Source organism: Oryctolagus cuniculus, chromosome 8 (genome assembly GCF_964237555.1).
Source record: "Oryctolagus cuniculus chromosome 8, mOryCun1.1, whole genome shotgun sequence".
NCBI lineage: Eukaryota > Metazoa > Chordata > Mammalia > Lagomorpha > Leporidae > Oryctolagus > Oryctolagus cuniculus.
This window is the reverse complement of record NC_091439.1, coordinates 61,995-83,432: the sequence shown is the minus strand read 5'-3', so window position 1 is coordinate 83,432 and position 21,438 is coordinate 61,995. Positions and strand designations below refer to the sequence as shown.

General features: G+C 60.1%; 1 protein-coding gene across 2 annotated transcripts in view; it reads left to right on the top strand.

Annotated features, from left to right (window-relative positions):
* The window catches only part of LOXL2 (lysyl oxidase like 2), a 79,385-nt gene extending 58,959 nt beyond the window's left edge, over positions 1–20,426 (top strand). For both annotated transcript variants that reach the window (XM_051836755.2, XM_051836754.2), the window contains exons 7-14: positions 1,280–1,431; positions 4,213–4,380; positions 6,341–6,503; positions 10,928–11,171; positions 15,543–15,658; positions 16,306–16,442; positions 18,665–18,776; positions 19,619–20,426. In XM_051836755.2, the coding sequence (XP_051692715.1) occupies positions 1,280–1,431; positions 4,213–4,380; positions 6,341–6,503; positions 10,928–11,171; positions 15,543–15,658; positions 16,306–16,442; positions 18,665–18,776; positions 19,619–19,698 (1,172 nt within the window). In that variant the 3' untranslated portion in view covers positions 19,699–20,426. The remainder of the gene's footprint in view (positions 1–1,279; positions 1,432–4,212; positions 4,381–6,340; positions 6,504–10,927; positions 11,172–15,542; positions 15,659–16,305; positions 16,443–18,664; positions 18,777–19,618) is intronic.
* Positions 20,427–21,438: the final 1,012 nt, after the last annotated feature.

Genomic DNA, 21,438 nt, shown 5'->3' with positions numbered 1-21,438 from the left:
AGTGAATTGATTTTTAAAAAAATGAAATCCTCAATAAGAAGTAGGTGCAATGGGACAGGCCAGACACAGGACACTGGAACCAGAGTTTCATGAAGGAACGCTGGCCTCTGCCCTGTGCCAAGTAGCAGCACCAGGTACGTTCCGCTGCTACCGCAAAGTGCCCGAGGCAATTCACGTTACAAGCATAAGAGGTCTGTTCAGCTTGCAGCTTGCAGGGTTCAAGTCCAAGATCGGGCAGCCTGTTGGCTAGGCCTTCCACGAGGTGGTGGACAGCAGTGTTGAGGATGTGTGGAAGAAGCCGGGAAACAGCGGGAGGCGCGGGTCGTGCTTGGCTCTGTAACTGACGGCCTGGAAGTGTGTTGGACCCCGCGTGCAGGGCTCGGCAGCGGGCAGCTCGCTCTCTGTGCTACAGTGAATGGAGATTAGTGGGCCTGGAATTCCGCCTCTGGGGGAGGGGGCATGCTGGCCATCTCAGTGCCTCTGCATTGTCACCAGGGGCCATTTGCTGGGTGTTGTGCTCTCCCCACCCTGGCCCACAATGTCCAGTGCCCCAGACGCATGGCTGGGTATGGCCAACAAAGAGCACTGGCAGGAACTGGTGGACTGGCGGGGGAGGGGAGGTTTGGAGGTGCTTAGCCTCCCTGCAGGACGCCCTGGTGCCGACCCCTCCAGCAGGGCGACAGCTCTCAGCAGGTGGCCTGTCCACGGATGACCTCTGACACTGGCTTCCTCCCCCCACTGATAGACCTGCTCACCGCTGAGGACTGGGCTCTGCTTGTGATTTCCACGTGTGCTGCCCATACCTGTATTTTAAATGTGCTTTGTTAGCTCAGCTCGTCCACAGGGTACCTTCCGTGTCCTGCAGGGACTGTGACCAACAGAGCCGTAGTCCTCCCCCCGTCCCCGCTCAAAGTCGTAAATGCACGGGCTTATCCGGTGGGGAAGGAAACCTAGGGGTGTTGTAGCTCAGCTGCTTTACATAGGTGGAAAAGCAGTATTCAGAGAGGCTGAGTGAGCTGGCCAAGGTCACACAGCATGTTAGCGAATGGCAGGCCGGTCAGCACTGCTGTGTCCTGGAAAAGGCGGCCCGGGTCCTTGAGCTGATCATGCCAGGTGGCTGGGAGCGGTTTGGAGGATGGGACAAGCACCTTCGCACTTTCTAGAACTTTCCGGCCAGTTCCGGAAAGTTGATCCTGAGGTTTGTGTTTTTTTTGTTTGTTTTTGTTTTTGTTTTTGTTTGTTTGTTTTCCCACGGCCCGTGTTTGTCTCCCCTCACCAGGGATAGGACCCATCCACCTCAACGAGATCGAGTGCACAGGGAGCGAGAAGTCCATCGTGGACTGCAAGTTCAACGCCAAGTCTGAGGGCTGCAGCCACGAGGAAGACGCTGGTGTGCGGTGCAACATCCCCGCCATGGGCTTCCAGAAGAAGGTGAGGGGCTGGGTGCCGGCTCGCTGAGTCCTCACGCGGCCATTAGATCCAGCTGGGAGCCCCGACCCCTTGCCAACCTCCAGTTCACCTCTGACCTGCGGGCCTGGTGCCTGCCTGGCAGCAGGACCAAGGCCTTGTGTGGAAAGTGAGCCGGGATGTCCCGCCTCCTGGGTAGCCTGCACCTGCTGCCCCATTTTACAGGTGGGAAGGCAGAGGCTCAGATGAGGAAAGCAGCTGACCAGATGGACGCAGCTTCGTCAAAGCCCCGGGTGGCCTCACTGGCGTGTTTGGTTCTGCCTGTTCGTGCTCGGGAAAATGTAGCCGCCCTTGCCAAGTACCAAAGGGGCATGCCGGGGCTGAGACTTGGGGAAGCCCCGACCTTCACGGACAGGCCATGGGCCAGGGGCGCCTGGCTGCCCCTGAGGCCTCTTGGGGGCCCATTGCCACCGGTGAGCTCAGCACCCCACAGCCGGCATGCTAGCAGGTTGGGGAAACCAGGGTGCAGATTTCAGGGGGCCTCTCCCGGGTCTAGGGCTGGGGCTGGCCATCCGGGACACACGGTTTTCCCTGGCCGCAGCCAGGCCAGGGGGTCCAGGGAGTGGGCAGACGGGCTGCACACTGCTCTGCTCCTCACCAAGGCAGCAGCGCCGAGGTGACCGGAGGTGGTTTCCCGAAAGACAGCATTAGCTGCTTGGTGAGTGCCTCGAGCCCCAGGGGTCAGTGCAGACCCCAGGACCCCAGGGGTCCACAAGCACTTCGGGGTAGCTAGGCCAATTGCCAGGGCCGGCCCTCCTGGTGGGAACCCTCAATCCTCTGACCTGACTGCGAACCCCCAAGGTGTCCCCAGAATCCTTAGAAAAGGATACTTAACAACGCTGGTATTGAGCTGGCGTAGTGGGGCAGTTAAGACATGCTTTGCTAATCGGAGACTCTACTTGCCCATCTGTAAAATGGGTTTGACTGTGGTAGGACCGCATCATGGGGTTGCTATGAGGGAGGGAGGAGCTCATGTCCATTAAGGACTTGTACAGAGCCCAGGACTCAGTCACGGCGACAACAGTGTGCCTGTCAGTTTCCCATCTTATTGTGGTGCCTGTCGGTGCTCAGTAACTCCTGGGTGAGCATTCACTTGCACGGTTCATGGCATTGTCTGGGAGGTACTGGCGCCCCTCGCAGAGTCCTGTGAGCACATCGAAGACAGAGGGTGACCACAGGTCCTCACCGGGTCTCGGGGAAGCTAAGCAGCAGAGGGGTGGCCGGTGGGTACCCAGAGCCACCCCTGGTGGGTTTGCAGGCACAGCTGCTCCGGCTGTCAAGGCCCGGGCCCTGGCCAGCCTATCGCTCTCCTGATGGGCTCTGCCCCAGCCTGGGGAGTCAGTGGCTTCGCGTACTGAGGATTCTTGGAGGCGCCACGCCTTGTCTGTATGGTGTTAAGGGAGGCAGGGTAAGGCATTTAAAGGGCTGAGGGTTGCACTGCCCCCAGTCACAGGCAGCCCCGTTGGCCTCAGCATCCAACAGGTGAACTGGATCCACGAGGCAGAAGGGCCTCGGTGGGGAGAAGGCGTCCGTGTGACGTGGGTCCCTCACTATGTAACATTGCCAAGGACGTCAGACAGCCCCAGAAGCTTAAAAAAAAGAAAAAAAGAAAGAAACTCCCAAAGGCCAGGAAGACAGAGAATGCAGAAGATGGGGGCCAGCGATGCACCCGGGACGTGGCTCCTGGCGCTGAGCAGGAGAGGGGCGTGGCCCTTGGCTTTCAGACACTGCTCCGGCTCTGAGCAGAGAAGGGGCAGGTGGAGGCCAGAGCACAGGCAGTGCAGAAGGCCAGGAGCTGAGAGAGGCTGGGAGAGGAAAGGTAGGGATGGAGCTGCAGGCGTGTGGATGGATAGGGAGACGGAGCAGGTCCACGCCACCAGATTCAACAGGACAGGGGTGTGGGAGAAGGGCTGATGTGCAGGCGCCTCCTCCACCTCTGGCATCTACAGCAACAGTTGCAGGATCAGCACACCGTGGCCCCGGGGACCAAGCCCATCATCCTGTTTCTGTCGATAAAGCTTTACTGGAACACAGCTCACGCAGTCATTTCTAAATCGTCCGTGGTGGCTTTCTGGCTATCAGAGCAGAGTTAAGTGGGTACAACAGGGACCCACAGATCCTAAAGTATTTCCCTGCTGGCCCCTGGGGTAGACGGTTCGTGCAGGGACAAGGGGGAGGAGGGAACGAAGAGCAACAGAAAAGAGGCCAAGTTCTGCTTTGGGATCTCACAGACGCCAAGTGGAAGTATCCAGTGGGCAGCTGGCTCCGCGGGTCTCTGGGACAGTAGTGGGGTGCGTTCCAGGCTGGAGAGGACTAGGGGAGCCGGGGAGTGGGGTGAGGGCAGGAGCAGGAGCAAGCCAGGCGGAAGCCATGGGGAGGAGAAGAGGACCCAGGACCCGCATCTCGGGGGGTGGGGGAATCCTCTGAGCCCATGTGTCTGGTTGCACAAGCAGCCTCAGCCAGCGGGCTCCCGGGGAGCTGCAGGGCTGGGGTCAGATTTCCCTGGGGTGCCCCTGGGGTCCGGGCCGGCTTCCCCAGCTTGGAACCGCCAGGACCCAAGATGCCTGGGATGGGCCAGCCGTTGTGAGCATGAGCCAGGCAGAACGCCACCACTCCGGAGGCTGCCAGGGCTGATGCTGAATCGTGGCTTGAGGACTTGGGGACCGAAGGCCTCCTCCATCATCTCCCCTCCCCGTGCACGGGTGCCGTGTCTCCCTGTGACCACGCTTTCCTCCCTGTCCGCAGCTACGCCTGAACGGGGGCCGCAACCCTTTCGAGGGCCGAGTGGAGGTGCTGACGAAGAGAAACGGGTCGCTCGTGTGGGGGACGGTGTGTGGCGAGAACTGGGGCATCGTGGAGGCCATGGTGGTGTGCAGGCAACTGGGCCTGGGCTTCGCCAGCAACGCCTTCCAGGTGAGCTTCCCCGCCTCCGCCCGCCTCCGCCCGTGGGGAGCTGATCCCAGGGAGTGCCATGTGCCGTTCGCAGAGGGGAGCGTGCAGCCCTTTGGGGCCCTGGTGACCCGACCCTCCCCCACCAGCCTGAGCCCCGACACCCCAACGCCTCAGCTCGCTTGCTCAGCAGCCCCCTGGCATCCGGGCCTCGTCCACCCGCCCAGGGTCCCTGTCACTTGGCTCTGGCTTCCTCCCCCACCTGTGGCCTCCCACCTGCCCTCGGTTACAGGGCCGCCCAGGGCTCGGAGGTGCAGGGGCTGCTCCTGGCTGCGACCCCACCAGCCAGCTGTACCCCCGCCCCCCCCATGACGTGCATGGGTAATCCCAGGCCCCCAGTACCCCGGCTCTCTCAGGAAGCATCATGTTAAACAGGAAGAGGTGTAAGCACCCCCACCTTGCTTTTGCTGGCCCCAGTCCGAGCTCCTGTTTCCTAAGTGGCCTTCTGGGAAAAGGGGTGTCTCCGGGAGAGAAGCGGGGAACTCCGGCGTGCTCACCGTGCCTGCCTGCCTGCCTCCCATAGGCTGGCTGGGGTCCAGGTCGCTCTCAAGGGGAGGTGCTGAGTCCTGCCCAGGGGCTGCCTCTGTCCCTCCCCTCCCCCACCCCCGGGGCTGCTTGGCCCAGCATCTAGGAGGGACAGGGTGCAGACACAGCTGCCCACGCTTTTTCTGGGAGCTCAGCTTTCCGGGGCAGCACTGGGTCTCTGCTCATGCTGCTTGCAGCCAACCAGGGCTCACTGTCATCCTCCAAGGGGAATGGAAAAACAGCGCCACGTGTCAGTGGAGCCACCCCCCTTCTGGTCTTGTTCCCCCACCCCCACCCCGGGCGGCTCATTCCTAGGATTCCTAGGGGTGACACAGGCCTGGGCTTGACGTCAGTCTCAAGTCTGTCCCTAAGATAAATATGTGCAGAGGGAGAGAGGAGGAGAGAGAATGGGCTCCCACGACTGTGGGAGCTGGCAGGGCTGACCTCTGCAGGGTAGACCAGCAGGCCCGAGACCCTGGGACGAGCTGATGCTGCGGGCTCCATCAGAAGCCATCTGCTGGTGGACTTCCCTCTTCCTGGGGGAGGGGTGTTCCCTCAAGGCCTCTGGTTGGCTAGCTGAGGCCTGCCCACACCAAGAAGGACAAGCTGAACATTGCTCTCATCTAAAAACTGTCCCGGAAACACTGGGATGGTGTTGGACCAACCAGCTGGGTACCGTGCCCCCGCCAGGTCGACACATGAAATGAACCATGGCCAGAGGTTTGGATGAGGCCCATGCAAGCCCTTTTCCTGCCCTGGTGGTGTCTCTCTGAGGTCCCCGGGCAGACGTCCCTGGCCCTAACCCTGCCATGCAGTCCAAGCCCGAGTGACCTCAGGAGCAGGCTCCCCTGCTCTGGACCTGACCTGACCTCATTAGGAGAGTTGATCTGCAACAGCGCTTTGAAGCTACTGAGATCCGAGGGGCCAGATCCATCCCAGCATCGTGAACCCCGGGTGCAGAACACCCCACTAATAATCGCGTTCCCCAGAATGAGTCCACAAGTTAGACTTCATGACATGTCATCATTGACATGTGGAAATGGATTTCTTATCACCTGCAAATTCTGATCAATCGATTGGCAGGGTCTTCCTGGAGCACTGATTGATTAGCAATGTCTGCCCTGGCACGGCAGTGGGCAGTGTGACTTGCAGGCAGGTACTGACCATTCCTGATGTGTGGCGTGGAGCAATTGTTTGACCACCAGCATAGCAGAATCCGAGAGCTAGGGCTGGGAGACCCGGATTCTTGTCCACTCTGCCGCCCACTAACTGCGTGGCTGGAGTGAGTGACTCCCTGTCTTGGATTTTGCGGTGTGTGTGCGAGACTGCAAGCTGACCAAGTATGAGGACATGACAGTACTGGTGACAGACTGGCCATTTCTCGTGTTGATTCACCCAGGAGACCTGGTACTGGCACGGAGACGTCTACAGCAACAAAGTGGTCATGAGCGGAGTGAAGTGTTCGGGCACGGAGCTGTCCCTGGAGCACTGCCGCCACGACGAGGATGTGTCCTGTCCCCAGGGCGGCGTGCAGTATGGGGCCGGAGTCGCCTGCTCAGAAAGTGAGACTTCCTGGGGGTCGTATCCCGCCCCGCCCAGCCCCACCAGGCTCCACCAGGGGCCCAGGGTCACCACTTTGGTCCCTGGCAAGGCTCTGCCTTGAGTCCAGCCAGAGAGGAAAGAATGGATTCCTGCCCATTGAGAGGGTGGGGGGCAGGAGGGACACCCCAGTTCCAGCCCCGGTGGAGAGGACGAGCGGGAGGAAGGGACTTGGGGGTCCCAGGCCTCGGGTCCAAGTCGTGAGGCTACTGCTGACCCTTCTCGTGCCCTTCTCGGGCAGGGTGGGGCAGTGAGGGTGATGCCACCTTCCTCCGAGGTGGGTGAAGCCAGCAGTGCCCCTGGGGGGACCCGGCTGTGGGAACTCTCCAGGAACCTGAGAAAGTTGAGGAATAAAAAGGGGGACCCCAAGCAGGATTCGGGACGGCCCAGCTGGCGAAGGCTCCCGCTGCACGAAGGAGAGGCGGGCGGCTGCTCGGCCATAGGCGTGGCGTCTTCCCCTGCCCACACCCTGCTTTCTGCCTGGGCCACACAGACCCACCCATAGCCGCACGGCCTTGTGGCCTGGAGTGCAGACCTGGCCGTGGTCGCTGACCTTGGCCACTGAGCCTGCTGGTTCTTGTTTCCTCTGGAAATGGGAAACCAGGCTTTTCCTAGAAATTGAATATATGCAAATGAGCATTCAGCAGTGGGGCCCTGTGGCTTCGCCATCTCAGGGAGCCAGGGAGAAGATGTGTCCTGAGCTCCGGTCCTGCTCTCCCACCAGCCCTTTCAGGCCCACACAGCTTCGCTGAAGCTATGTGAAGCAGCCTCTCAGCCCCCAGGGCTGGCTCCCCTGGGCGGCCGTCACAGGCTCCCCGTCCTGCCACCCTCAGCAGCCCCCGCAAAGGGACAGCTTCCAAGCACAGAGGAAGCCACAGCACCGTCCACAGCCCCTTCTGTGTGTTTAGCGGTTTAGTTAGGTTGGCAGTGTCCCAACTTTTCCCGAAGGAAATGAAGATAATGTAAACCTAAAAAAATTTAAGATAGTATAAAAGCAGATGAAATAAAAAGGTATGTCCTGGCAAAAATGAAGCCAGGAGAGAGGCTAGGTTTTTTGTTTGTTTGTTTGTTTTAAGATTGATTTATTTATTTGAAAGATTACAGAGAGAGGAGGGGAGAGACAGAGAGAGAGAGAGAGGACTCTTCCATCTACTGGTTCACTCCCCAGATGGCCGCAATGGTCAGGGCTGGGCCAGGCTGATGCCGGGAGCTTCTTTTAGGTCTCCCATGTGGATAGCAGGGGCCCAAGCACTTGGGTCATCTTCCCAGGCCACAGCAGAGAGCTGGATCAGAAGTGGAGCAGCCAGGAATTGAACTGATGCCCATTTAGGATGCCGGTACTGCAGGCAGTGACTTTACCCACTATGCCACAAGGCCAGTCCCTAGAGATTAATTTTTTAAAAAAGCAAAAAAAAAAGTGTGGAATTTTGTATAGTTGCTGTAGATAGGTCGTTCTTTTCACATTGAGCCTCTTGGCAGCCAGAGCAAAGAGGGAAAACCTTGAGTCGTGAGAGAAGCCCGCTACCCTGGATGTTGAGATCAAAGGGCCCTTCTCTCCCCCAGGACTCAGCCCCGCCCTTGAGTCCCTGGTGGCAGCAGTGAGTCCCAGGGGCTGTGTCTCAGAGTGGCTGCGGCTGAGGCTGAAGGCACCACGCAGACACAGCCGCGGAGCAGGAACCTGACTCTTGGCTGGTCGGGTTAAATGCGGTCCCTGCCTGAAATCCACATATCCTCCCTGCTGTCCCTCGCTCTCCCTCGCCAGCCCCGTCTCCAGTCTGTGTCACCTGTCAGTGATTTCTGTCCCTCCGCCCACTGTCACTGCATGGGGCAGGGGGCCCCTCCCGTCTCATGCTGTACAAAGGCCCCTGCCAGTCCTCGTGGCGACCGTTGCCCTCCCAAAGCTGGAGCCCTCGCCCTCCCATACCTGTCCTGTGCAGGTCCCGTCCTCGCTGCCCCTGCACCTATGTGAACCGAGGGACTGGCACAGGGCTGCCCACCACCCTCAGCGTCCTGCCTGCACCGGCCTTGAGTTTCCTTCCTTCCTGCCCCAAGGTCCTGGGCTGAGCTCATGCCCTGTCCCACAGTCCCTGCGAGGTAGAGTTAGAGAGAAAGAGAGAGAGGTCTTCCATCCGCTGGTTCACTCCCTAGATGGCCAAAACGGCCGGAGCTACGCCAATCCGAAGCCAGGAGCCAGGAGCCTCTTCTGGGTCTCCCACATGGGTGCAGGGGCCCAAGGACTTGGGCCATCTTCTACTGCTTTCCCAGGCCATAGCAGAGAGCTGGATCAGAAGAGGAATAGCTGGGACTTGAACCAGTGCCCATATGGGATGCTGGTGCCGCAGGCGGAGGCTTAGCCCACTACACCACAGCGCCGGCCCTAGCCATTCCGAGAACAACTCGGATGTTGCTCCCCACTCCCCTGCCCTGGGGAAAAGTCTTTCCTGACCACCGGCCTGCCCGCATCTGCCTCTTACAACCTGAACCGCTCACCACATTTCTGCATGCTGTTGTCACGGTTTTAGTTAGGTCACTGGCACGTGCTGTGTGTCTCGCTGAACAGCAGGTGGCTCCACACCCACCCAGTTTAGCTCTGCCCAGAGAGCCGGGCTTGGGGTTTCCTGTAGTTCCGGAGAGACCAGGGTGGGGAGTGCTTGCCCTCCCATGAGCACTCTGGGATGCCGCATTCCCTGGCAGGTGTGGAGAGCACAGGTCCCAGGGCCATCCGCTAAGTGCAAACCCTGTTTATTGACAAATCCCTGAGCCGCAGGAGGAGGAGGACCCCCGTGTCTGCTCAGAGCAAAGTAGGAAGGCTGTCCGCTGAGGATCCAACAAGGGCAACCAAGAGACACGCGTGAGCTCCTAGACAGAAAAGCGTCCCCGGGGCGGGTGTGGGGGCACAGCAAGGTGACCCTCCACTTGGGACACCCGCATCCCGTATCAGAGTGACTCTCCGCTTCCAATCCGGCTTCCTGCTACAGCACACCCTGGGGGGCAGCAGGTGAGGGCTCAAGGACTTGGCCCTCACCACCCATGCAGGAGACCTGAATTCAGTTCTTGGCTCCTGGCTTCGGCCTGCTGCAGCCCCAGTTGTCTCTCATAATTTTTTTTAAAAAGGGAGAAAGGTTCACCCTGTGTACTGAGTGCCAAGTAGCACTGTTGTCCAAGGGGAAGTCTTTGTCAGCAAACAGGAGCCTCCTCTTCATGTCTGCACTCCCGACAGCCCGGGCACCGTGACCTTGAGGGAAGCAGAGCTCACAGGTTCACATGCCCTTGAGAAATTTGCAAGCAACTCATTGGAAAATAAAAGACGGCAGGGTCTTGTGGCTGATTCATAAACTACACTCCTGTCAGCTGAGGTATGCTCGGAGTGGTCAGTGGAAGATCACTTTTTCTTAAAGATTTGTTTGTTTAAAGAGTGACACATTTAGAGAGAGAGAGAGATCTTCCATCTGCTGGCCTTACTCCCCAGATGACTGCAATGGCAGGGGCTGGTCCAGGCCAAAGCCAGGAGCCTGGAACTGCATCCAGGTCTCTCATATAGATGCCAGGGGCCCAAGCACTTGGGCTGTCCTCTGCAGCTTTCCCAGGCCACGCCCAGGGCACTGCATTGGAAGTGGAGCAGCTGGGACTCCAACCAGTGCTCATATGGGATGCTGGTGTCACAGGTGGCAGCTTAACCTGCTAAGGCACAACACCAGCCTTCCCTCCCCCGTTTGTTTATTTATTTTTTCATTTATTTTGCTCTTTACTATGGAAAGTTATAAGCCACTTAAAAATGGAAAAGTACAGGGGCCAGCACTGTGGCACAGTGGGTTAAAGCCCTGGCTTGAAGCGCCAGCATCCCATATGGGCGCCGGTTCTAGTCTCGGCTGCTCCTCTTCCGATCCAGCTCTATGCTGTGGTCTGGGAAAGCAGTAGAAGATGGCCCAAGTCCTTGGGCCCCTGCACCTGCGTGGGAGACCCGGAAGAAGCACCTGGCTCCTGGCTTCGGATCAGCTCAGCTCTGGCCGTTGTGGCCATCTGGGGAGTGAACCAATGGAGGGGAGACCTCTCTCTCTGTCTCTACATCTCTCTCTAACTCTGTTTTTCAAATAAATAAAATAAGTCTTTAAAAATAAATAGAAAAGTACAGTGGACCCCCAATTACCCGTCACCGAGACAGAACACTTGTTAAAACTTTGCCCTTCTGCCTGGTGCTGGAACACTGGTCAGGGCACTCCTGGCGGAGGGAGAGAGTGAGTTGGGACAGCACTAATCAAGGCAGCTGCCTGGAGGAGGGGCCCTGGAGCCAGTTCTAGGAGGTGGAGCGAGGCAGGGTTAGGGGATCACCCTGGTCGGGGAGGGGTCTCTCGCCCGCCGTGTTGAGCGCCACGTGTGCCCTCCCCAGCCGCCCCCGACCTGGTCCTCAACGCGGAGATGGTGCAGCAGACCGCCTACCTGGAGGACCGGCCCATGATCATGCTGCAGTGCGCCATGGAGGAGAACTGCCTGTCGGCCTCGGCCGCGCTGACCGACCGCAACACGGGCTACCGCCGGCTCCTGCGCTTCTCCTCCCAGATCCACAACAACGGCCAGTCCGACTTCCGGCCCAAGAACGGCCGCCACGCCTGGATCTGGCACGACTGCCACAGGTAGGCTCCCGGCCGCCCAGGCCCCGTGTGCTGCAGCCCCCAGGCGGGGGGGGGGGGGGGGGGCGTTCAGAGTCTGGGGGGAGGCTTACAGAGGGCAGAACGACACAGGGGCCCCCTCACGTGCCAACGCCCCCTTCATCAGCCTACAGTCCCCACAGGGCACTCAGGTCGAGCAATTGAAAGCCTGGTGCCCCCAAAAGCCGGCCACCTTCCAGCACGTCTGTCTTGCTTGCTCATGTGGCCACTGAGACCTGAGCTGGGCTGGCACGCGGAACAGGGTGGGCACGTACCAAGCAGCCCGCCCAGCAAGCAGGTCTGTAAGGATCCTGTGTCTGCTGTCGAAGCACCTGTGGCAGCTGTGTTTGCCGTCCCCTGGGAGCCCGGGCAATGCTGCCACCCCAGGCCAAGTCCAGCTGAGGGGTCAGATTCTGCACTCGCTCCTCGGGTGACCGTGTGCATGGCAAATCTGAGACGGCCTGGCCTGCATGGCCCTGTCTGGCTCTGTTCAATGTGGCCGCCACAGTTGGAGGCAGAGGTCACATTTACAGGGACCCCTGCTGAGTGCCAGGCCCGTGCCTCCGCAGAGGACACAGAGGTTGGGTGTTAGATCGCTTGCCCAGGAAAGCTTCCAGGAGTGTGCTGTCCAGGGGGAACCCGCTGGGGTCCGTGTGACCTCGAGGGTGCCTCTTCTTGCCAAGCTGTGTGGAATCCTTGTCACCTTTGGCTGGGTGGCCCGTCACAGCTTAGAGTCTGGTTGCTTTTGGGTGGGTTTGGGTTCAGTCTTTGGAGAGCACTGGGATGCAATTTCAGGGTGTCTAGTTTTTCTTCAAACCAAGATCTGAATGCTGGGAAAAGTCCTGATCAGCCAAAGAGTTTTGGTCTTCATTATTTTTTAAGATTTATTTTATTTATTCAAAAGGCAGAGTCGGGGCAGGGGAGAGAAACTCGATCTTCCATCTGCTGGTTCCCTCCCCAGATAACCACAATGGCTGGGGCTGAGCCAGGCCAAAGCCAGGAGCTTCTTCTGGATCTCCCACACCAGTGCAGGGGCCCCAGCACTTGGGCCGTCCTCCACTGCTTTCCCAGGTGCATTAGCGGGTAGCTGGATTGGAGTGGAGCAGCCAGGACTCGAACTGGCGCCCGTGTGGGATGCCAGCTCTGCAGGCAGCAGCTTTACCTGCTATGCCACAATGCTGCCCCCCCACACACACATTTTTTTTTTTAAGATTTATTTATTTGAAAGGGAGAGAGAGAGTTTTGGTCTTTAGACAGTGGCACGCTGGTCATCTTTGGGGTGGGAGTCGCATGGTGGAGTCGGGGTCCCGATCATCTCGGTTGCCTGGTTTCCTGGCACAGCGTGTGGGAGGCAGCCCAGTGCACAGCGGCCGCTGGGTCCGGTCACCCCGGGGCCTGCGTCTGCGCTCTAGGGACAGCCCTGTGGTGACATCAGGGCCAGGTCGCTGTGGTCTGCAGCCCCGGAGTCTCCGGGTGGCCCTGCTCTTCCTGTGGTCTGACTGCTTTGCCCACAGATGTTCTGTCCACGTGTGGGAGGGAGGAGCCGAGAGGAACGCTCGGTCTCTTTGTCCAACTCCCCTCCTGGCCCTAAACGAGAAGCTCTAGCCACAAGATCCTAGGGACTGTTGGGGGCCTCTGCCTCCAGAATCCGGGGGACTTCTCCAGGCTCCATGGAAGGGCCATCCAGAAGGTTCCTGGCCTCAAAGGCAGCTGGGAGCTGGCCCTTCCTCTCAAAAAAAAAAAAAAAAAAAAAATTTTCCAGAAGATTCCACCTCCCATTTCGGCAGATTAACGGATGCTCCGAAGCCCATTCTTTGCAGCCAAGTGGCAGAGCTCTGGCTCCGGTCGGTGCGAATGGGAGAAAAGTGCTCGCCCAGGTTTAATTGAGGCCGCAGTGAGCTGCATTCTTGGAAAGCCCGAGGCTGGAACCCAGAAAGGCACCGGCCTCGGAAGCTTCCTCGCCAACCAGACACAGAGCAAATGCCCTCGAGTGTTCTCTTGCCACAGCCCTTGTGCCCTAAGTTGCTGAGTGGGATGGGGCTCCCGTCCTGCCTCTTACAGCCCAGAGAGTGCTGACCGCGCCTGCTCACAGCCGGCAGGGGCCAGACAGAGCTGGGCACTGCTGCACGCCAGAGCAGCCCCTTGCTGTGCCCTGGGTTGGGGTCGGGGAGCTGCCCACCTCGGAAGACCCCAGGAGAGCAGCTGGGAGCGTGGGCTCCTGCACGGTGAGGGGTGGGGGGGGACTGTCCGAGTCAGAGGTGGCGCCACTGCCAAGGGGGCACTTCCCTCACTCGCCTCCCTCTGCACGTCTGGAGGGCTATGTCCCTGCCAGGGGTCACCTGGCCCTTTGGGACGGAAGGCAGAGCCAGCAGAGGGGTCCGTGGCTTTGTGGCAGCACCTCTGGGGGCTGGAGAACGCCAGCAGTGTCCCTGAAATGAGGACAAGCACACTGGCCAGCCAGGACTGTCACAGCGGGGGTGGGGGTGGGGGTGGGGGGACAGCCGTGGGAAAGGTGCTGGCCCAGCCATCTGATGCACTGACTACTAGTAGCCGTCTCTGTCTCGTGGCCTAGGAAGGCATGTTTACACCCCAGTCTCCGCCTTCCTGGGAGCCAGCCTCACCTGTCGCCAGATACAAGACCTCTCCCTGGGAGACTGCCAGGCAGCTGCAGGGTCCCTTTTGCGCACACCCCAGTGGCTCCCATCAAGCCCAGGCCCTTCTGCCTGTGCTCAGTGCCCTGGGATGGCTTAGCCAGGCTGTGGTCCCCAAGGTCAGCCTGGGAAGAGGAACTGGACCCTCCTGGCGCCCTGGGAGCCGCCCCACCTCCCGCTGTGTGTGCCTGGGGGGCCCAGGGGCCTGCCCCGCCCCGCCCAGGGATTCTGCAGGGGGAAGAACCAAAGCTTGGGAGGCAGAGCGGCCGGCAAGGGCGGCCCCGTCTGCGGGTCCAGTTTGGGTGCCGCGCTCTCGCACGTCGCCGTCGGAACGTCGGAAGCTAACCCGGCTGCTGCCGCCCTCCCCGAGGGTAAACACACGGGCAGAATAAGCCCCTCTCTGAGCGGCACAGACATTTTCTAGGCAGTGAGTCAGACCTCATGTCTCACCCCACTCCTTCCAGAAGCCAAAAGAGCCCTTTCCAAGCCATCCGCTCCAGTGGCCACAGAAGGCCTCCTTGTCAAGGCTTCTCGGCTGGCCCCTGGCTCCGTCCATCCATCATCCATCCATCCATCCGCGTCACTTTCCCCAGATGCAGGAGTGACCTCCGGGGGGGGGGGGGGAGCCCAGCTTAGCAACCTCGTGTCGTATTTTTAGCACAAGCACACACCCGGAGGGAGGGAAAACCTGTCCCAACCCCTGCTCCCCCACTGCCAGGAGGTGCCAGGAGCTGCTAGCAGGAGGTACAGCCTGGGGGCGCAGGTGCTAAAGGGCTCCCTCTGTCGCAGGCCTCCGGCAGTGCAGCTCCCAGGGCCCTGGGCACAAGTTCGGGTGGAACAAAGTGAGCCGGGGACTGCCCCTCGGATGCCAGCGCCCTGTTCTCTGCGTGTCCCCGTTTTCTCAGTGTGTCTGTGTTGGTGGGGGTCGGCGTGGTGCCAGTGCCTGAGTGACAAGGTGGCCCATGCCACAGGCAGTGAGCACGTGTGGCAGCCGCCTTACCCCTGTGGTGGCCCTGATGCCAAGCCCCTGCCTGCACCCCCACTTCCTCCCGCACAACAAATGGACCCTAACTCAGAGTCGGCCAAGGGCTCTGCACCCAGCTCCCAGCAAAACCCCCCACCCCAGGGCGCACCTTGCTGTCTCCCCCACCCCCATGCCACGTGCCCTTGGCCCTCAGACTTGGGGCTGCAGCCCCCTCAGGTGCACAGCCAGCCCAGGGTGAAGCGCCCAGCCCTGCTTTGTAGTGTTTCCCACCCCCATGTCTCCCTGCCACCCACTCCCCCTCCCTCCCACCTCCCTATCATACTCCCACCACCAGTTTCCCAAGCCACCCAGCCGGGACCACGCGACCACGCGTTGAGTCTGGAAGGGCCATGGGGCCAGCAGAGCACTTCTCAGAGGTCACGGCTTATGTGACAACATGCGGGCGCCCTGCTAACAGGCTCACCTGGCCGTCCCCAGCGCCCCTCGCAGGCCCACTCAACAGAGCAGAACACTGAGGCTCGTCGCGGGGAGTGGGCTGAAGCGGGGCTTTGCTTGTGTCTTCCCCACGCCCCCACCCCTCCTCTCCCGGCCCAGCCCCTCTTTTCTGGGGCGTGCTGCAGCCACTGTGGACATTGCTGGCACGAATGGCCAGGGAGACCACTGCTTGCAGGTGGAACCTGACCTCGGGGCCCTCTCCCTCTCTGTGTTGCTCGCTCACAGGCACTACCACAGCATGGAAGTGTTCACCCACTACGACCTGCTGAACCTCAACGGCACCAAGGTGGCCCAGGGCCACAAGGCCAGCTTCTGCCTAGAGGACACTGAGTGTGAAGGAGGTAGCTGCGGGGGGCCCGGGTGCTCCCACCCCTGCACCCACCTGGCTGGAGCCCCGGCCTGGCGCTGCACTCTGTCACCCTGGCCGCCGCCGACTCCCCACGCAGCCTCTCTCCTCGCTGGGCCTTCCATAGCCGTGGCTGAGGGCTGGGGGGTGTGGGTGACACCTGTTCTGAAGGCCCTGGATCCTCCAGGGCTGTGCCGATGGGCACCTCTTTAGCACACACATGCCTCCCGAGGTGCCCGGCACGGCAGCCACTGACACGCCACAGCACACGGCTTGGGCGCACCTGTGTACAGGCCAAGGTTCACGAGACAAATCAGACCTGAGCCTACGCTTCAAGTGCTGATGGCCCAGCAAAGACACGGGACAACTCCCGGGTGCACACGTAGCCCCTATCCAGGCTAAGGACTTCACAGAAAGGCCAAGGTGGACCACAGTGGTAGGAAGGGCTTCCCGGAGGCGAGGGCCTGCAGGGAGTCGGGGGTGGGTACGGGAATGGAGTGGGCAGTTCCCCCGAAGAGAGAGCAGATCCGAAACCCACACGGGGAGGATGGAACGCCAAGGGGGCCTGGGGCAGGAGGAGAGGTGGGGCTCCGGGCACGCGGGCGCCTGGCGATGCGCTTCCCTCCCCGCCCCTGCCCGCAGACATCCAGAAGAGTTACGAGTGTGCCAACTTCGGCGAGCAGGGCATCACCATGGGCTGCTGGGACATGTACCGCCATGACATCGACTGCCAGTGGGTGGACATCACCGACGTGCCTCCTGGAGACTACCTGTTCCAGGTGAGGCGGGCGGCCGTCCAGGGGCTCGGAGGCCCCAGGCGTTTCAGGGTGTCATGGACTATTAGGTAACCTTGGAGTTACCTAATAGTTAGTTACCTTGGAGCTGCCCGGGACACCACCTGGAGTTGCAGATCAAAATGCACCTGCAAGCCAGACTCAGTGCTCAGAACAGAGTGCTCAGAACAGAGCGGCTTCCGTGGGCTCTAAGGCACCCCACCCCTTTGGCCTCCTTCTGATTGGCTCCTCTCTGCTCCCCATCTTCCCCCCCCCCGGGGGGGGCCTATGCTGTCATGGTTGAAGTCAGCTCCCTAGAGAGCCAGGCCTGAGGCAGAACCAGGAGCCCCCAGCCCTACCTCCCCCTGCAAACAGCTGCATGCTCCAGGTAGAGCCCATGAGGCGGGGGAGCCAGGGGGGGCCCTATCCCCAGGGCCTTCCCTTTTAGGTCACTGGAGGCACTCTGCCCACGGAGCCTTCCTGCCACGCTCTCCCTCTCCCCACCCCCACCTGTCTGGCCATCCAGCCTGCCCCGCTGGGTGGCACGGTGGACCAGAAATGTGTCATTCTGCCTGGAAGCTTTGACCCCAGCAGGGGCATTGAGCCAACCCCAGTCCCTGCCCATAGGAACCACCACCTGCAGCCGTGGCCACAGAGGGGCATTTGCAGAGGCTCCCTGGGCGGTGGCGGAGGCTGGAAGTCAGACAGCAGCACTTGTGCAGCCCGAGGCCAGACCACAGCCGGGGGATGGAGGGAGTGTGCTTAATTTTAGAAACACGGACCCTCATGGCTCAGCGCACGTAGGTGGTGCCTGGCAGGCATGTGGGCCAGTTGGCATCCCCGCAGCTTCTGACGAGCGCCCTCTGGAGTCACCGTGGATATACACGATGGGGAGGGGGCCTGAACGTGCCGTCCACCAACCCCCTTAGTCTCGCCGCCAAGGGGATCACAGTTCTTTCCACTCTGCAGCCAGGCAACACCCGGGGTCCAGAGTGCCCTACTCAGCGCTCCCAACTTGTAAACCCTACAGTTAGCAGGTGCGCTCCACGCACCACTGAATCTTGGGACACACACATAGCTCTGGCCCTGGGGAGTCGCTGCACACGGGGGGCTGTCTGCATCACAGACGCCAGGGCCTGCTGCTGAGGATAGGATAGGAGCGAGCAGGAAGCGACTCCCAGGCAGGGCTCAGTGCGTGTACCTTTGTACACAGGGACAGGGCCCAGGGACCCAGGAGTCCTTGCTTCTTCCTTGTTCTCGACGCCCCCTGGGCTCACAGAATGACAGGAGCCTAACACCCATGGCATATGATGGGATCAGGGAAGACCGCCTGTTGCTGCCCCCTGGTGGGCTACCCTGGCCCTGGGGCACCCCACGTGGGTCTTTGCTGTGTTCCTCTGCCCTCCGGTCTGTGCTGCAGGCACACCCAGGGTTGGCCAAGAGATGCCTGGGGACAAGGGGGGACAGCTAGAGTTGTCAGGTAGGAAAGAGATCAAAGGAGAGGCAGGCCCCTGCAGTCCCTGGCCCACCCCAGGCCAGGGCCCAGTCTGTTACCGCAGCATTACTGTGGGCAGCTCCAGGGTCGGTCAAGGCCTTCCTCCACGTTTCTAAGTCCCTTATCCCAGATCTCCCCTTCCTGGCCCCTCAGAATGAAGGCTCCCACTTGACCCTGCAGCCCTGGGTGTGGCCACTTAGCTGGGCCAGTGCAGGGGAAGGGAAGGAGCCAAAAGGGGGTTCCAGCCCCGGACGGATCAGCAGAGCAGGAGGGGACTTAAGGGTCACCCACTGTGGCCCATCATTCTCCAGAGCAGCCCAAGGCCCGGCGAGAAGGGACCTGGCCAGTCACCCAGGCAGGGCCAGTGCCTGGCCTCCTGCCCCCCGCCCCCCAGCCCTCCTCCCCACCCCTCTCGGCACCCTGTCCTTTCCTACTCCTCTGTAGCACCTGGCTCAGGGGCCTTCCGAGAGCACCCATGGGAGGGTGGCAGCTCCTGGAAGGCCTGCCCTTGGTGAAGGCACAGGCATTGTTGCTCATGTCACACCGAGGCAGATGGACGTGCTGACCCCAGGAGGCTCCCCCAGGCTGCTCTCCTCTCCGCCTCCCCCAGCTGCTCTGGGACCCCAGCACCTGCCACGCCCCTCCCACGGCACCCCGCCCTGCTCCCTGCGTCGTCTGGAAGCCGGAGGCATCAGCAGCTCCCTCTGATTGATCTCCCCCATCCCCACTCCAGGTTGTCATCAATCCCAACTACGAGGTCTCCGAGTCCGATTACTCCAACAACATCATGAAGTGCAGGTGCCGCTACGATGGCCACCGCATCTGGATGTACAACTGTCACATCGGTAAGGCCCCCACCCTGCAGGAGACGGGCGGGAGCAGCCCTGCTTCCCCACTCGGGAGGGAGCCCAGGTCTTCACCAGCCGGCTGTGGCCAGCGAGTTCGGAACCCCAAGCTGCCTAACGGCTGGAGCTGATGCCACCACCGACTCAGGCCGTGGTCTCGGCAGCCGTGGGCTCTGCGTGTCAGGGTTCCTCTGTCCAGAGCTGGAGGCTGGTGACTCCTGCTCTCTGCTTAAAGACCCTCTCCCCTGGGGCCGTGTGACTTGGGAAATGTGTGGCAGCTTCCGGTCATTATAAAGGGGGAGAGGTTCCTTCTGGCTGGCAACTGTGCAGGTTCACAGCACACGTTCAGGAGTGGCCTCCGGTGATGGTGTTCCCGCCCACAGAGCCCAGGGGAGGCACAGAGCATCCCGTGTACGTGTGTCTCCATGTCTGGGTCTCTTAACAAAGGTCAAGAGGGCTCACGGGGAGTCCCAAGGCCCCACCTCTAATCACAACCAAATGAGGTGTCTGCTCTCTCGGCTCCGCCAGCATGGGACCCTGGCTGGGGTTTAACCTCCCGTGTGAATTCTGGGGTGGGGACGCGTGGTGTTTAAACCAAACCATAGCAGGGCACAAAGGGAAAGCAGTTTGCTCCTCTGCAGGACAAGTGCACCCCCTGCCCCCCATGAAGGTACAAAGGAGTCACCCACTCACTGAGCTGTTAACAGAGCACCTGCTCTGTGCCTGGCCTGGAGATGGCCGACGGCCAGCTCCTGCCCTCCCAGAGAGACTGCTGAGGTCAAGTCCTCGGGCAGGGGCTGAGCGTCTCATGGTCCCCCCTTGTCCCCCCGCCCCTTCTGCAGGCGGCTCCTTCAGCGATGAGACAGAACAGAAGTTTGAGCACTTCAGTGGACTGCTTAACAACCAGCTCTCCACGCAGTGAGGAGCCGCCTCGCGGCCGCCTCTGTCTTTGGGCCACACCACACCTTCCTGTGACTCCCCCCACGCCCCCAGGGACAGAGTCGGCCCGATGGCCACATCCTCGTCCCCCAGAGCCCCCAGCCGTCCAGACCCCTGCAGCGTGTCCCAGCTCAGGAAGAAGGGGACGCTCCCGTCATTCTCCAGGTGCTGCTGTCTGACCTATGTATTCAAAGGCCTCCAGGGCTGGGACCCACCCACAAGGCTGTGCGAACTGAGAGCCAGCGTTGCCCACGCCGCCAGGCGCACGCCCGGCTGTTCACAGTGGGTCCCATCCACACCACGGCCCACCGGAGGCCTGCCGTGGCCCAGCCCTCCACAGAAGACCTGGGCCGCTTTCTTCTCAAGGTGCACGTGGGTGAACATGACCCCACAAGTGGTCAGGCTGAATCCCGTTCCTCCCCCTCTTTGGTCGTTTCCAGCAAACTTGAATATCTAAACCTCTATTCCAACTTAACCAACTGCCTCTACTCTAGTCTACAAATAGGATCGCCCCCTTGTCCACGAGAGACCGTTCCTAGGCCCCTAGAGGATGCCTGAAGCCACGTACGGTACTGAACCGTGGGTACACTCTGTGTCTTCCGGTATACTCACCTAGGATAAAGTTTATTTAGGCACAGGAGGGGATTAGTAGCCGGTAGCAGTAAGACAGAACTGTAACGATATATTGTAATAAAAATTATGTGAAAGTCGTCTCTCTTTCCAAATACTTCTGTCCTTTCATCTCTTCACTTGGAGGATGAACTTGATGGCTCGCCTTGGGCATAGCCAGGAGTATCACTGCTCCGGCTCTGGGGCCACAGTTAAGTAAAAGCAGGGTTACTTGGACACAAGCACTGCAATCCCATAATAGCACTCAGTGGCAACTGAGACATGGCCTCTATATGCCTAACGGGCAGGTAGTGTATACAGCATGGATACACTGGACGAAAGGATGACTGACATCCAGGTTGGACAGAGCGGAACAGTGACAGCTTCCACCATGCTGCTCAAGAGGGTGTGCAACTTACAACTTATGAATTTCTTACTTCTGGAACTTTCCATGTCATTGTCAAGCTGTAGGTAATAAACCACAGAAAAGGAACCCATGGATGGGAGACCACTGTATGTATGTTCTCTGATTAACTCAGAGTTGGAGCCTCTCTCCCCACCTTATTTTTCCAAGATACTATTGTTACGTTTCCACAGCCTTTAGTAGCATTTAATACCGAGCATCCAAGGACTGGCATAGTGGCGCAGTGGGTCAAGCCGCCACCTCTAATGCCGGCATCCCATATGAGTACCAGTTCAAACCCCAGCCACTCCACTTCCAATCCAGCTTCCTACTAACTTGCCTGGGAAGGCAGAAGATGGCCCAAGCACTTGGGCCCCTGCCACCCACATGGGAGGCCCAGATGGAGTTTCAGGCTCCTGGCTTTGGCCTGGTCCAGCCCTGGCCATTTGGGAGGTGAACTAGCAGGTGGAAGATCTGCCTCTCCCTCTTTCTTAACTCTACCTTTCAAATGAATAAATCTTTAGAAAAATATATCAAGCATCTGGGCCTTTGGTAGTACCCATCCACAAAAAGTAAGCCCACCTTTGCCAGCAACCAATCCTGCTGTCCCAGTTCCAGGAGTTACTGATCCAACCGTGCTACAGGTCCTGGGCCACAAGGACCCTTAGCAAGCCCATGTGTCATCACAGACATCTACACACACTGGAAACT